The 15,146-nt window shown below is 40.0% G+C and overlaps 2 protein-coding genes across 2 annotated transcripts in view; one reads left to right on the top strand and one right to left on the bottom strand.

Annotated features, from left to right (window-relative positions):
- Positions 1 to 15,146, top strand: part of LOC108894801 (ankyrin-3-like) — a 108,675-nt gene that overhangs the window by 13,477 nt on the left and 80,052 nt on the right. Inside the window, 2 exon segments of the mRNA XM_051066325.1 lie at positions 14,057 to 14,158; positions 14,956 to 15,054. Of these exon segments, the coding sequence (XP_050922282.1) occupies positions 14,057 to 14,158; positions 14,956 to 15,054 (201 nt within the window).
- On the bottom strand, positions 1,547 to 4,664 carry LOC108894811 (microfibril-associated glycoprotein 4). The gene is made up of 6 exons (XM_018693423.2): positions 4,563 to 4,664; positions 4,437 to 4,470; positions 3,677 to 3,868; positions 2,600 to 2,696; positions 2,320 to 2,487; positions 1,547 to 2,201 (listed from the first exon to the last, which is right to left on the bottom strand). Exons 2-6 carry the CDS (start codon positions 4,440 to 4,442, stop codon positions 1,951 to 1,953), a joined length of 714 nt encoding a protein of 237 aa, XP_018548939.1. The 5' UTR covers positions 4,443 to 4,470; positions 4,563 to 4,664; the 3' UTR covers positions 1,547 to 1,950.

Below are 15,146 nucleotides of genomic sequence, written 5' to 3'. Positions count from 1 at the left end.
GAAAATGACTTCTGTGTACTTTTATCATTTTTCTTTACAACAAACTGGGACAGACACTTCAGATTGTTTTCATTTAAGGACAGTGCCCACACTGAAAATATTTTTTCCCCTGCTGCAGTTGATGCAGTACTACAGAGGGACCACTAGGGACTGATATAGGACCTGGAAATGAATGACCAGGCAGCTGAGACAGCTTTATGAGTGTGTGTGTCTGTGTGTGTGTGTGTGTGTGTGTCTGTGTGTGTTTGTCACACACGTGGTTGCCAATAAGGTGTTTGTGTGGCTATGAATACTCCAACAGTGTGATGAAGTACTTCTAAATGTGGCTGCTTTTCTTTGTCATGTATGGCAATAAATTCAATATCTCGAGGTTGTAGACAAATGAAACAATACTGTGAGTTCTAGGAAATTGCTAGTGCCATTTTGTCACTATTTACTGAAAATAGTAGCACAGGTTCTCCAGAAATCTGCTGCTTTGTCTCTTATATCTCATCATATTTTTTCACTGTAGTTGAGGATACGCAGTTTTAATGCCAGAAGCTTCCATCCATCCATCCCACATCCTTCAATGAACCCAGTGTAACGCTGAAAATTTAGGAGCTTCAGTTGCTATGGTAACCCCATCCCCCCGCCTCCACCCTTCCACCCCACCACCCCCTTCCCCTCTCGTATCCTTTTCTCCCTCCCTTCACAGATGTCATAAAACACCAAAGACTGGATCATTAAACTGGTGTGTGTCTGTGAGTGGGGGAGTGATCTGTGTGTGTGTGTGCGTGTGTGTGTGTTTCATGGTTAACTCCGATGCTGTGGAGCGTTTGCCAGCTTCCTTCCTACCTGCAGTGACAAAACAAGAAAAATTCCTCTGCCTCTCTTTTACATGAAACACATGATTCGTCGTTCAGCAAATACTTAATGTGCATCATTTATTACGCGAAAAGCCAAACATTTTCTGGCTTCAGTTTGTGTTGATTTGCTGGTTTTCTCCATTTACATTTTGAATTGAAAATCTTGTGAAATGCAGTTTGAAAATGTCACTTTAGGTTCTGAAAATAATTCTTATTTGCTGCTAGGGATGACCCCTGAAACCCGGTTCTCTATTGGAACCCACTGTGAATTACTAAGAACCTGAACCACTCTTCAAAGTCGACTCTTTTATTGGCTCTTGAGGAACCAGGGAGTGAAGAGGCAGCAGAGCAGAGAAGCCTGGTTGAAGTCAGACTTACTTGAGTTAGCGACAACTATGCTTGTTACTGTAAAGTGCAATAAAATCTTCACAAGTAAAAAAACTAATGAGACCAACCTGTTCAACAAGCATAAATTTGCAGAAAAGCAATATTTTAACTGCTCTGCGTGCAGTTTCCCATCTTCCACCAGTATGTTTTAGCCAAAGCACACTCATTAGGTTAATGGAAAATAGTTTTGAACAAGCTAAAACTAAGGACTGACTGTTTGTAGCCTAATTAATCAGGTTTCTTTTGAATTCTTGTAGACTTTCTGTCTGATGGCAGCTCCCGCACCAGCTGAGCCAGAGGAAAATACTGATGAGTAATAGTGACTGTTTTTTATGTTTTGCTTTCTTTTTCATTTCAGGAATACAGTGAAAAAATGTACATGTGTTTCCAGGGAGATACTTTTGACCTATAATGGCTTGGCTATTCTAAACATTATTGCTACTGCTTTACTCTTACATGTAAAATATGAAAATTGTTTTTTATTGAAAGAAAAATATAAAAAGAATACAAATATTGAATATCACCAGCCATATCCATTAGTAGTTTGCGCTATGCATCACATGGGGTTGAGCTGAAATGTGTCTCTTCTCCGTCTTCGATGAATAAATACAAAAGAAAACTCCACAGTGTTTTGAGTATGAACATTGGCTGATTCTCCTGGTTGTGATGCACCAGTTAAACAAAGCTGCGCACAGTGACTCTTGACCCAGTTCCATTTTTATGTAGCAACTGGTCTGATCTTCATTGTGATGGTTTTTAGGGAATACTCGAGCCCTTTGAAGGTTCTCCACTGTACACCAGCTGCACGGGGTGAGGGTCCCCAGGTGTAGACCCCGTTGGGGTTAGCGTAAAAGCAGTCAACGTACCAGAATCCTCCATAGCACAGCCTGGCACAGTTTGAACCATGTGTGTCTTGATCTTTGTCGGTGGTGGTGAATTTCATCCCATTGTGAAAAGTTAGACTGTCTCCTAATGAAAAAAAAAAACACAGAAATTATTGATCAGCACAAACTATACAAAGTACTGTCACCAGAGGCACAGTTTACTCAGGTGAAGACTACCTGCCCTAACATTTAAAAAATCCCACCTGCTGCTCCTTTGGTGAAAGTCCCCACATTTAGCTTGTATCCCTCTGACTCTGGACCAACAGAGAAAGAGGAGTACAGGGCAAAGACATTCTGACCCTCAAAGTCCTCCATGTCCACCCTTAGCTCGTAGGTCTTGGCCTGGGTCAGCAGATGCATTGTCTCTAGGCCTGAAAGAAAAAACAGTGAGGCAACGATGACACTAAATAAAGTAAAGCTGAAACTATTTATCAATCATTTGACTTGTCATCTGCCAAAAATTAATGGCAATTTCTGTCATACCTAGCCAGTACTCTCCAGCAGCGCGGCCAAATCCAGTTTTGTAGTGATCCCACTTCATGAAGAAGTTCACAGTGCCGTCTTGTCTTCTCTGAATGACCTAGTTTTATGATAGAGGTTCAACAAACACAGGAACAAACAAAGGGAACTGTCAAGGACAGGAATTCTAATATTATTACATCAAATTGTGATCTGCAGCTGCCCTTAGCTCCACTGAGCGTTTCAGCATCTTTCAGCTCATTGTTTTGGTTTTTCATGGCTGTCGACTGTTTTGGTTCCGTCTTACTGCTGTCAGAGAAAAGGCTCTGATAAACTGGTGTATGCTACCTAGCCCAGCAACAAACAGCTGACAGACAAAGTTAGCAACTAGCTGGTCAACACTTGATGCATCTGGCAAATAAATGATGATGTTGCTCCTTGTCTTTTGACAATGACATATTACCATTCTATTAGGTGGTAATACGTCATCATTTTGTTGACAGCTTTTTGTGCTGCTGCCAGGTTGTCAAAAAAGTCCATCAATGAATGTTTTAATCTTAATCTTTTTCTTGGCTTATGTGTTATCTTTGAATGAAATCAGTTCAGTTATCAGTTGAGTTAAGTCAGTTAAGCCTATGGAGCAGTCATGGTTTGGCTTTGTTTAGGTACAAAGACTACTTGGTTAGATTTAGGGAAAGATTGTGGTTTGCGTTAAAGTAAGTACATCCCAAAGATTAGAGGACATTCGTGGTCATGGTTACAGTAATATAAGCAGTGTGAAAGTCCTTTCTTGCTCTTTATGCTACTACTCTCCTGACTTCCTCCTTTGCTCCTGTCATTATTACTATGGCCTCAAGCAATAAAACGTAACTATGGGTAGAAATAAACCACTTGGATGCACAACCTATACCTATCTCCTCTTGTTTTTTTACAACTTGTTTTTTTACAAGAGGACAGTCTTGAAACAACTCATAGAGTGAAATCATGATGAACATTTCTCCTTATTATTACTGAGATTGAGTAGCTGCTTTGTCTAGACCAGAATCAGCCCAGGTCCACATGTGCCAGGTTTTGATACAGAAGGATGAAACAGGTCCTCACCGTCCACTTCTCTGCAGAACTGTCATCTCTGCTCATGTCACAGTAAACCTGCACAGGAGAGGTGGGGCCTGCTGGATAGATGGTGTACACCCCGTCCGTGCCTGAGCCAGCTCTGTAGATGTCACTACAGTCTGTGGGCAGAGGGGACTGATAAGCTGCTACTGGCAGCAGCACTGCTAGCATAACTCTGAGCTGTAGCAAAGAGGAAAAACAGAATAATTCTGTCAGAGATGAGGTTTGTAAAGAAAGAAGAGCAGTAGTGAGTGTATCTTCATGTACCATGTCCCACTAGCATGCTTGACAGACATGAAGTAATTAGTCGGGGATTCAGTGTCAAGCTCAAGGAGACTTTTAACAGGACAAGTGGATGTTGCAGGGATTGACCCTATAATCTGGTACAGTCATGAGTCAGGCTCTGATATCACTATGTTTGATAGTCCATTGTTTGTACCTGGCTATCAGGTAGCGATGAATAGATCTGTCCTTTGTCTATTTTTAGACTTTCTGGTAATGAGTGGTCATGTCCTGTAGTAGACTCCGATCTGCACTCATACCATGTTGATAGGATTACTTTACCACTTTGTCCTTTCTCATTTCAAAGACGAGAGTGGCGGCAGTGCAGTTTGATGATATCTGAGTCATTCTCATCTCCATTCTGAGATTGTCAGATAGTAGTTTTAAATGAGGGAATTGTGCAGGTTTTACACATTAAAGTCAGTGCCGAAAGTCTGAGAGCTTTCTGTGTTATTACATTACATACCATCATTCTATAATCAGCTCGATTGACGACTATCCTGTAATGAAAGCAAAGACATTTTTAGCATTTAACAGTGTCATTAAAGTAAGAGTAGTTTTAGCTGTTCAGTAGAGCTGTGTGTGAACTTACCAGAGAGAAAAGTGTTCACAGCAACAACTGTTTTTAGCAGATCCTTTTATATTAGTGCAACTTTGCCTGTTGCAACACCCTGGTATTTTCCCTGTGTTTTCCCTCATGCAATAAGTAACTTAATGTTTATTTTTTTCCCTGTTACTTTCTGCCTCTCCCTCTGTCTTAAATTCTCTCTCTTACTACAGCAAATATACCGGTGGTATTTCTAAACAGTGCCTCTTTTTGTTTATTATTGTGTCATTTTAGAATTACCTCTGTGCATGGAAAGTCCCAGAGTGACAGCAGAGATGTAATATTCTACAGCTCATACAACTCCAATTTTTTCAATTTGTTTATTCCATTTGTCATAATTTGAAACTGGTAGTTTGAATCATTTGGTTTCCTGTTGCATAGTTTGACACCAAACTGCCACTATCTTCTGTTTCAAAAGTGACTCATATTGGGCTTCATCACCAGTGAATGTTTTCTGACATACCACTCAGCTATGGTGTAGTTAAAGCTGCATTAGTTGGTTTTTATTGGTCACTTGGAGGTTGGAACTCTGATTGGTTATATAATGACCGGCTTGTACTCTAACAAGTTAACCAGTGCTTTCTGCCTCTTTAATACCTGAGGATCCTGCTAATCTGTCTGCCGGGCTCTGTGTTCATATGTGTCTGTTTGAATAACTCTGTCTTATTGCACAAGCTAGTTGTCTCTGTTTTGTACAAAGAACCTATATGAGAGCAGATTGAGCATATTGGCTGATTTCACCTCTACAACGGTGTGGTTACATTAGTGTGTCCGCAGAGTAGATAAGAGAGAGGGAGTCCTTTACAACCAAGGTTTCCTGCTGGAGATTATTTCGGGTGCAGTGGCTTCTGTGTTTACCATGCAGCCATGCACCTGCCTGACTCAATGGAAGTAGGAGATGGTGGATTCAGATATGGTGAGTCACACAGGGATTCCTGAAGCTTGTTTTATGCAGCTGAAACTAATGATTATTTTCAAAGTTGATTAATCTGTCAGAAAATAGTTTTAAAATACCCATCATGATTCCACCGAGCCCAGGGTGACATATTCAAATTGTTATGATACTGATCAAGATCTGATCTGACTTGTTGACATTTGATTTAACATATAGATTGTTTTATGCCAAAGAATTAAAAACAAACAAACAAAAAGAACCTTAATATTTATTTTTTTGTGAAATAAATGATAACTTTTCCACTTTGAGACATTTAGAGAAGAAACGCCTCTTTGGAAAAACTGCTAACAACTGGTTGACATCTGAAACGTGACAAAGACCCCAAACTACCTGCTGCTATTTTTGAATGGGGCCCCAAGCCAAAATGGTTGGGAACCACTGGACTGGGTTGCACCAACTATTCATAAATCTATATGTTTTAAGTTTAAACAGAAAGTCCTTCCTAAGTTCTATAACAACAAGGCAGTAACTACTTACTGGTGGGTTACTAAATCAGATTACGCCATTAAAACGTTTTTGTTTTAAATGTCTTAGCTAATACATTTAGAGCGCTGTCCAACATGTATATAGCTGTAACTATGTAAACATGAAGTCACTGCAGTATTACAAGCTAACACAATTTTCAAAACAATAAATCTTTTAACACTACTAATATTAATAACTTTGTTTTGTATCTGCATTTGGGGAAAATGTTTGTGTTTCAGAGTTAGTCATTTTCATGAAATAGAACATTATTCACTCATGTATTCAAATGTTATAGGCATAATGTATAGTATTTTGAGGTGTGTTGTGTCATTTTTGTGAAATGTAATTTAAAATCTACAGGATTTACATCTTTATTAAACAGCGTTTTTCAAGTTTCAGGTCAGATATATTGACCGATATTATACCTTTTACTCATCACTCTGAATGGGTCATATATTAGCAATTTAACTACACAACAGTTACACCTGGCAGTTGGAGGGTATAAATATTCTCTGTGTAAGGAGGTGCAACCTGTTGTAATGTACTCATGCATAAACTATGCTTTAGTGAACACTTTATTCTATAGATCTATAGGCTAAATTTCCAGTCATCAAATGTTTTTATTGGTAAAATCATAATCTGGAAAGTAACTTGTAACTACAGATGAAGTTCTAATAATTCCCTGTTACATGGAGTGAAGTATAAGTATAAAGTAGCTAAAACTAGAGATAAATTTTCATTTTCATCTGCTTTAAACAAGTGTCAGTCGACTGTGCGCACACTCACACAGTCACACACTCAGAGCAGCGTATTGTCCTCTGATCCCGTGTTGTTCCAGCGAGAGTTGGTTCGAGATTAACGCCGGAACTCTTCTGCCTCCCCCCATCCTCACCCATCCTCCCCTATCCTCCTCCTTCATGCTCTGGACTTTCTCAGTCACTGCAAGCCAGGTATTTTTAGCTGTGACATAATGCCCCTATCTCTCTCTCTCTCTCTCTCACAGTCTTTTACTCTCTGTCTTTCCCTCACCCTCTCCCTCCCTCCTTCTCACACAGACTGTCCCTCCCCCCTACCCCTCCCTCCCACCCCACCCCTCTTCCTCTCTTGCCCCCCATTCCCTCTCTCCCTAGCTTCCAGGCTAGGGCTAGCTGCTACAGTAATTGAGTGCTCAGGTTTCACACTTTGAGCTGCAGGCTGAGAAACATGGCAGTGGAGGAGGCAGCAGACTATTTGGCAGAAGTAAGTCTTTACTGTACTTTACTATGAGCTCACTGAGTGTAAACAGACTTAACCTCCTCTCTCCTGCTACCCTGCATTAATGCTAACAAGATTGGGGAATTTATAGCCGGTTGGGATTTAGTGATGTTGCAGCGGTTACCGGTCTAGAGAGGAGATGGGACGTTGTCGGATGAGGTGGGAAGTTGTGGGCTGGTGGGGTCGTTGATGAGACAGGTCGCAGTGGCAACTCTGCTGCACCACTCTGCTGCAGTGTGTCTGTGTGTGTGGGTGCGTGTCTGTCTGTGTCTATCTGCCTCACTGTGATTGTACATTTGTAAATCGCTGCTGATTATGAACACAGGAGCCTGTACGTACAATGGTCTGTGGATATAGTTTCATGTTGCAGTGATGTGAATGGAAGCACCTGACCTTGGACACTGGCGCATGCTCTGTATGTTTGTAGAAAAAGGGGGATAAAAGAGCAAAAAGAGGGCTTAAAAATAAAAAAAAAAAGAGGGAGAGGAGAGTGATTGATGCTAGCATTTGCCATTTTTAATTAGTTAATTTTCTCAAGTTCAACTAGTGAGGTAGAAAGACAGCCCTTCATGAGCCCTTGCAATAAGAAAAAATCCCCCACAACCTGGTGATATGTGATATACTGTATGCAGCATGTGTTTTCTCAGCTCAACATTGGCTCACTATAGAGCTAAAAGAGAGAGTTAAAGACTCAAATATGAGCTGAGATTTTGCAGCATTTGTCTGACCTGCAAATAAAATCAAGCAGGAGAATGTGAGTCTAATGTCCTGTGGTGTGCAAAGGTACTGTTGTGGCTTTCAGGGTGTTTCTGTCGAATATAACTTAGCTGGTTACATTTGACAAACACTCTCTAGTCAGTGTCATTGATGGTTGCAGGGGGCAGCTCCCATGTTGGAATGTGTGTAACTGTGTAAGTGTGAGGCAGCGTGTTGTGGAAAAAGAGCGATGGTGGCATTCTTTGCATAACTCTCATGGATAAATAAAGTTCCACTCGAGTGACACTTGGTCAGTGCTAAACAAGTCTCCACTGTGCTGTTACCTTAAACTTTATATTAACTGGGTTCATCTTGACTCCAACAAGATTATTAAAATGCCAGGTGGCCAAAATCCATCATGTGCACCAAATTTTATGCAAATCAGATCCTGTTTTTTTAGCCATCTTGTTAACAGATACACAGTAAAATAGATTATAGGAGACAATATATGATCTGTTTTGCAGAGATGAAAAGTAGGTGATGAACTTTTACAAGCAAAATGTACAAAAAAATTCTTTCAGTTTGCTGCCTCAAAATCCATTAGAAAAATAGTGTGAATTTGTGATATTTTTTTGTTTTGTTTTATTTCTTTTCCTTTGGTCTTTTTGACATGTTTTGAACTCTAGTCCTATCCACATATTTTCAGATCACAGGCCTGTTTGCTCTTTTCATCCAGATCTATTCAGCCATAATGTAGACTAGGGCGGCATCTAAAGTTTGTTTTCGCAACTGATCACTCAAAACAACAAAACGTAACTTTGCTGAGCAACAGCATCCTCTGGAGCCATAAGCGTTAATTTATTCTTTTGGGCTCAGGGTCCGAGAGATTAAGCAGTTTTCATCTTGACCAGAGCTCTAACTCCATAGCCCCGCTCGCTGAACTGAAACACGGTCGTACAGTGTGTATTACCCATGATCCTCGGCTTCTGGAGTAGGAAGTGCTGTTACTGTAACAAATACGCCAAACCCTGTTCATAGTTCTTTTTCATTTTCAAAGTTCAGCTTTACTCTTGAACTTGCTGGAACTGACTCCAGCAGTTTAAGCCACTGACCATCATTCAGTTAGAGGGAGATGGTACCTGCTCACCAAAGTCACATAGAGCTCTTACCAGTGACTGGTGGAGAGGTTTACTAGACTGGACTTGACTAGACTGATTTATCGATTGTCATCATTGCTAATTAATTTTCTGTCATTGTCTTATCGACTAATTGTTTCAACTGCATTGCTGACTCACACTGACCAGTGTGGCACAGCACTAGAGTCAGAGCAACCTGAGAGCCAAGACAGTGAATACAGTGGAAGTTGTTGGCAGGAATTGCAGGCATGAGCATTCTTTTGAATGGGAAGACATTTTTATTGATTCTAATTTTGTAGTGGAATGGCATCCGCAGGGTCTTATCGCTGACATTCCTGTGTGCACATGTACATACATGCACTGTACTGTCTCAACAGCTTCCCTACCACTCATGAAATAAGCCCTTTGTTTTTCTCTCTTCTCTTCTCTTTTCTCAACTATGCAGCAATACAGAACAATACACACAGTTTTTCATATCAGCAGTGGAACTAAAAAAACATCTAATCACCCACACAGGCTTGTTAATATTGTTGTAAAGCACTGAAGATATAGCACATGACCCTTTATATCACTAGGTTTGTTTAAAGAGGAACTGTACATGTAAGTGTAAAGCTTACAAAACTGGGAAATACTCAGAGCTCTATGGCCAGAGTACTCTCTGAGAGGGTGGTGCTTTGAACTGGAATTTTGATAATGCTCTGAATTATGAGCTGCCAAGTCTGGTGCCACATTCAACTTAAAAGGTTTGGCATTGTGCCTTACAACCCTTCTCAGAGTTTAAAAACCTCACTGCTTCTCAGGAGAAACAATTCTCACTGAGTGTTTTATTTTGAAAAAGAGACTTAGAATAATATTTTCAGCAGACTGTATAGCTTGTGAACAGCAGCTAAGGAACATAGTTACTAGGCCTGGTTTAATTACGGCATGATCAGTTTGAATTTGTGCACTGATATTGAGGGTACATAAACATGCAGCACATATTTGATGTGCACATTTCTCTCCTGCTGAATGTGTATTTAACATCTGATTTATAAAGACAGGGGCTAATTACACAATCAGGTGGAAGAGATTCAATTCCAGGCCAGAGGGAAACACCATGATTACCTAAATAAAGAAAATTGTCCGCTAACATATGAAACATAATGTTTTTCTATGTACACTTTAGTGGGAATTTTTCAGTCGTGTATTTTTAAAGTCAACAGATCGGCAGTTTCCTGTGGTCGATACTGTGCTGTGATGAGATGATCTGCAGTATACTACACCCGGTCATGTGACACAGAGGTTAATAGTAGCTCGGACATTCATATGCAGGATGCTGTGGTTGTGATGCTTTTACAGCAGAGATCAGCCTTTAGGGTAAACTGTGGGCCAGTGTTTTTCAGCCTTCTTCTCAGGGAAGTTTTACAGTTCACAGATGTGGAAACTATCAGACAGTGGCCTTCTGTGGTGTTGCACAGACTCACTCATTGGTTCATATTTATTTATAAATCCATCCGTGGGTTACTTCCCTAATACCTTTGTGTTTGTCTCACTAAAAACCAGTAATTATTGTTTTAGAGGTTAAATAAAACAGACAGGGGGAGTTACATTTGTTGACAAGCACATGAATAAACACTGACTATCTCTTTGTAACCTCATTATACTGTTATAACCGTTGTCTCTAAATGCTGAATAGACTAGGGTAACCAGTAGTAATCATAGTACCAGTTATAATACTCCACTGTGTCTGATGTCATGGTCCCAGCCTGATGTCCGGTAAGCCCCCCCACCCAATCTCTGTCCCACAGAACGGACACTGACACCAAAAACACACCCTGTGTTTGTATATGAGCAGTGATGAACTCCGATAACATCCATTCACTGAGTGGGAAATGAGCTCAGCTGTCAGCTTTAGCCAACAATCTGTCCTACAACAACAGAGATCATGGTGCAGTGAGCACGATAAGACGCAGGAGAATTCTTTAAACGACACAAAGCTCACGTCAGCTCACGTTTTCTCTCCATGTCAATCATTTTTCAAGCAAAAATAGTGAAAAAATTCTAAACTTTTCTCTGGTTCCAGCCTCTTAAATGTGAGAATTTGATGCTTTCCTTTGTTGCGTATATATATAGATTGTTGTAAACTGAATATCTGTCACCTTAGGCTCTGGGAAGTTTTGATTGGTTTCTTTTGACATTTCAATCAGAAAAAATTCTGTAGGTTTGAATGTCCCATCTTATGTCCTGTTTTGTTTTAAAGAATTAACACTGGTATATACAGTATTAAAGCAAGACTATGTAATTTTTGAAAGAAGAAATAACTAATAGTAATACCAAGAGGGTAGAGGAACTTATATGATGCCTGAGAGACAGAATTCAGGGCAAAAAAAAGTTTGTTAATAAAAATGGTAAATGAAAAACACTCAACCACTCAAAGTGGTTTACACTACTAGTTGCATTCGCCCATTCACATACCAATAACACATCAGGGGCAATTTTGGGTTTGTGTCTCGCCTAACAATACTTTGGCTCTCAGAGGAGGAGGATCCAGGGAGCGAACCACCGACCCTCCGATCAGTAGGCGACCTGCTCTACCTCCCAGTCGCAGCATTGTAACTGTTAACCTGTAAAAACAGTTGAAATTACACCCCTGGGCTCAGCATTTATCAACATCCTGTTGTTGTGACGCAGCAGCAGAAGTTATGTTGTGTAAAGGCTATTGTGTTACTATTTGGTCTCTACAGAATTATTATGGGATTAGTAGTAATGACCTCATAGTAGATATTAGCATGTACTTGTGGCCCTTTAAAATAAAATTCTGTTGAGGACCCTGCATCAATTTGTATGTGAAAGTGAGTTTGTGAATGAGCCCGGATGCAGAACTAAGAGCATACTACCTCTGTAGTGCCCTCTGTGTTTGTGCTTTCTAGAGAGTATAGTAGGTTAATAAGCACAGGAGCACAGGGTAATTGGAGAGTGCTTATCCTCTTTGCTGTGTGGGCATCTGTTTGAGTTCATGGGTGTGGCCGACTGTAGCACTGCACTGCAATCATGAAACCGGAGACACACACTGACTGTCTGACTGTCCTGCCTGTTTGTCTTTCCCATGTTATTCAACCCTTTGCCTCCTCTCCACAATGTCACTCTGCTTCAACATCCACTCCACCATGTATGTATGTATGTATGTATGTATGCTCCCTCTTTCTATAAAAGCCCCCTGCATTCACTGACTCGGCCACACCCTGAACACACAGGGATAAGCACAGCACATGTGCACACACAGCATATTTTGTTCCCTCTCACAACATGCTCAGCTCAGCTTCATAACTGCAGGTTAAGTGCAGATTGCCTGTGTTTCTGTTGCTGCTGCTCCCCTGAGAGAGACAGTTAGCACTCAGTCATGTAGGCTGGTGCATGCAGGAGATGTTAAGATTAACATCCCATTACTCTGTACTACACTGCTGATAAACACTCATTTTGGATGCTGCCAGTAGTTGTTAGGAGTCAATTCAGTGTCTGTACAGCACAAAAAGAAACAGGTTTTCATTTGTCAGTAGGCTGCATATGATCTTTTGCTACTTACTTCAAGGGTGTAATTTCCACCTTTCAAATTGTTCTCTTGTCCTCCTACATTTTATATTTCAGGTTACATTCCTTACTAAAGTCTCTCGAAACACTGTCCTCTCACTGTTAAGATGAGCGAAGTGAGGATGATCGATTGGACGATTAATCAGTGTGAAATGTAAAAAAAATCTCTGGTTACAGCTACAGTGATATAAATATTTCTTCTAGTTGCTCTGCATATCTTTCAAATAAAATAAAAGAATTGAACCTGTATTTCTTATTACAGTTACTATTCTCCAAACAGAAAAATTCTTGAAAAACTTGAATCTCCTTGTTGTAAAGATGCAACTCAATGTTTCACCATTTTAATTGCTATTGGTCACCCTTTATATCAAATATTTAACTAATAAAATGTGTCAACAAGACCTTGTGACTAAATCTCACAGTGTTCAGTTATTTTAAAAACAAAGAGAACAGAGGTTTACATAGCTTTTTTGTAGTTTGTTTGCTGGATTGATTTAAGTGTTATTAATACAAAGTGAAAGCCCTTCTTTCATTTCATCTTACTGGGCTATTTTTACTTTATTTATGTATTTTACATCACGTTGTTTGTTGAAGCTACATCCCAATCACTTGTCCTCGCCATCATCCTGTATGTCTTTTTTTATGTTTTGTGGTGAAGCCAAAGATTACTTTGCTCACCCACCCCCACTTGGTACATTTATATTTTCCTCCAAATGTTCTGATGTATTTTGACTTGTAGCTTAATGCAGAGATCTCATTGTATCCATTCTACAGAAAGATGTTGACACCAAAGAAACCTTGTCAAACAGATGTAGTAAATCCCTTGGTGGTGGGCTTGGCTTTGGCAGCCTGGACGATGTATTCTCACTTTGTTTTACCCTCAAACCACCTTCTTCAAATGATTTTTTAAAATTTTATTTTGGCTTTCAGTCAGCTTCCGTGAGCTCTCAGAGCGTTTTGCCATATCAATTTTACCCTGTTTTTTCAGCTAATAACACACAGGCCTTGAGGGATTTATTCAACTTATCTGTCGTTGCAGGGATTCACATGGATGCTATGACACATAAATAATAGCTTCTGACAAATTCTACAATATTGCATCCTATTTCCAAAATAATAAATAGCCTGGAGGAAGCTCTAAGTTATTATAAATATGTAATTTTTGTTTTTAAATAATTATACGCTTCTTCTTTGCACAGACACAGCAAAAGCTTTCATATTTTTGGGATACGTTTAGTATCTTTTTAATGACATTTGGAATTTTTGTTCATGCATTCATTAATTTTACAGACTTTACAGACAGGTTTTAACGTCCCCTGGTTTTCATGTACCTGTGGTAATTGGCGCACTGTGTTACTGAGGTTAAGCTGACAAACCATCCTCCTCCTCTCTGCGTCTTCCTGCAGACGGATGTAAATGCCTGTTATCTGCGAGCAGCTCGGGCCGGGAACCTAGAGAAAGCTTTGGACTACCTGAAGAATGGAGTCGACATCAACATTTGCAATCAGGTAAGTTTGGCAACACACACACACACACACACACACACACACACCACACACACACACACACACCACACAAGTTACTTCTAATTTGACACCACTGCTTTTGTATTTCTGGCTTACAGTAAGGATTAGGTGGAATTTGTCTTGGTGATAATAATCTGATTTTAGCTTTTAATATCGCACAGTGAAGCTGTCAGCAAAGTAGAGATCTTAAAGTGATATTCCACCCAAAATCAATTTTACAAAGCATCCATGAAAACCTCTCTGCAGCTAAATCCATCCACATCATCATTTCCCCAAAATATGACTGAAGTTCTGCTTGCAACTTTTGCCCTTGCAACACTATTGCCCTTGTTAAGGCTCCAAATTTAGCAGATAATGGAGTATTTAGTCATATTCTGGCTAAATCATTTAATAATGATCAGTTTGTAGGCATGCTTTGAACATGGCTGAATGGATGACAGTATCAGTAAATGTCCAGCCGTCCACCAGGAAATTACTAATGCAAAAAATAAATTAACTAATGAAACCAAAAAGATTTTTGTCTTCACTAAGAATGACTGTACTGAGAGCACTGAGTCTTTTCATGGGATTCATAATGCAAAACTAATACTTTTAACTTTAATATATGTGTACCACTGATTTAGGTGTTAAAAGGTTTGGATTAAAGACCTGATTTTTTCACAATAGAGACAACACACAGTCTTCGTCTATTCAAAGAAGAGGTGCAATAAATACAAAATGTAATATTTCCCTTTCCCTTGGTTTAAAAGTTCTGTCTCTCTCTGTTTCTCTCTGTCCAGAATGGTCTGAATGCTCTCCATCTGGCCTCGAAGGAGGGCCATGTGGAAGTGGTGGCTGAGCTCATCAAGCAGGGCGCCAATGTGGACGCAGCTACCAAGGTGTGTGCCGCCCGGGAGTCACGCAAACGCTAACACACCAATCACTCACTGGGTGTATGCATGAATTCACACACACACACACACACACACAC

Source organism: Lates calcarifer, linkage group LG23, assembly GCF_001640805.2.
Source record: "Lates calcarifer isolate ASB-BC8 linkage group LG23, TLL_Latcal_v3, whole genome shotgun sequence".
Lineage (NCBI taxonomy): Eukaryota > Metazoa > Chordata > Actinopteri > Centropomidae > Lates > Lates calcarifer.
This window is presented reverse-complemented; position numbering and strand designations above follow the sequence as displayed.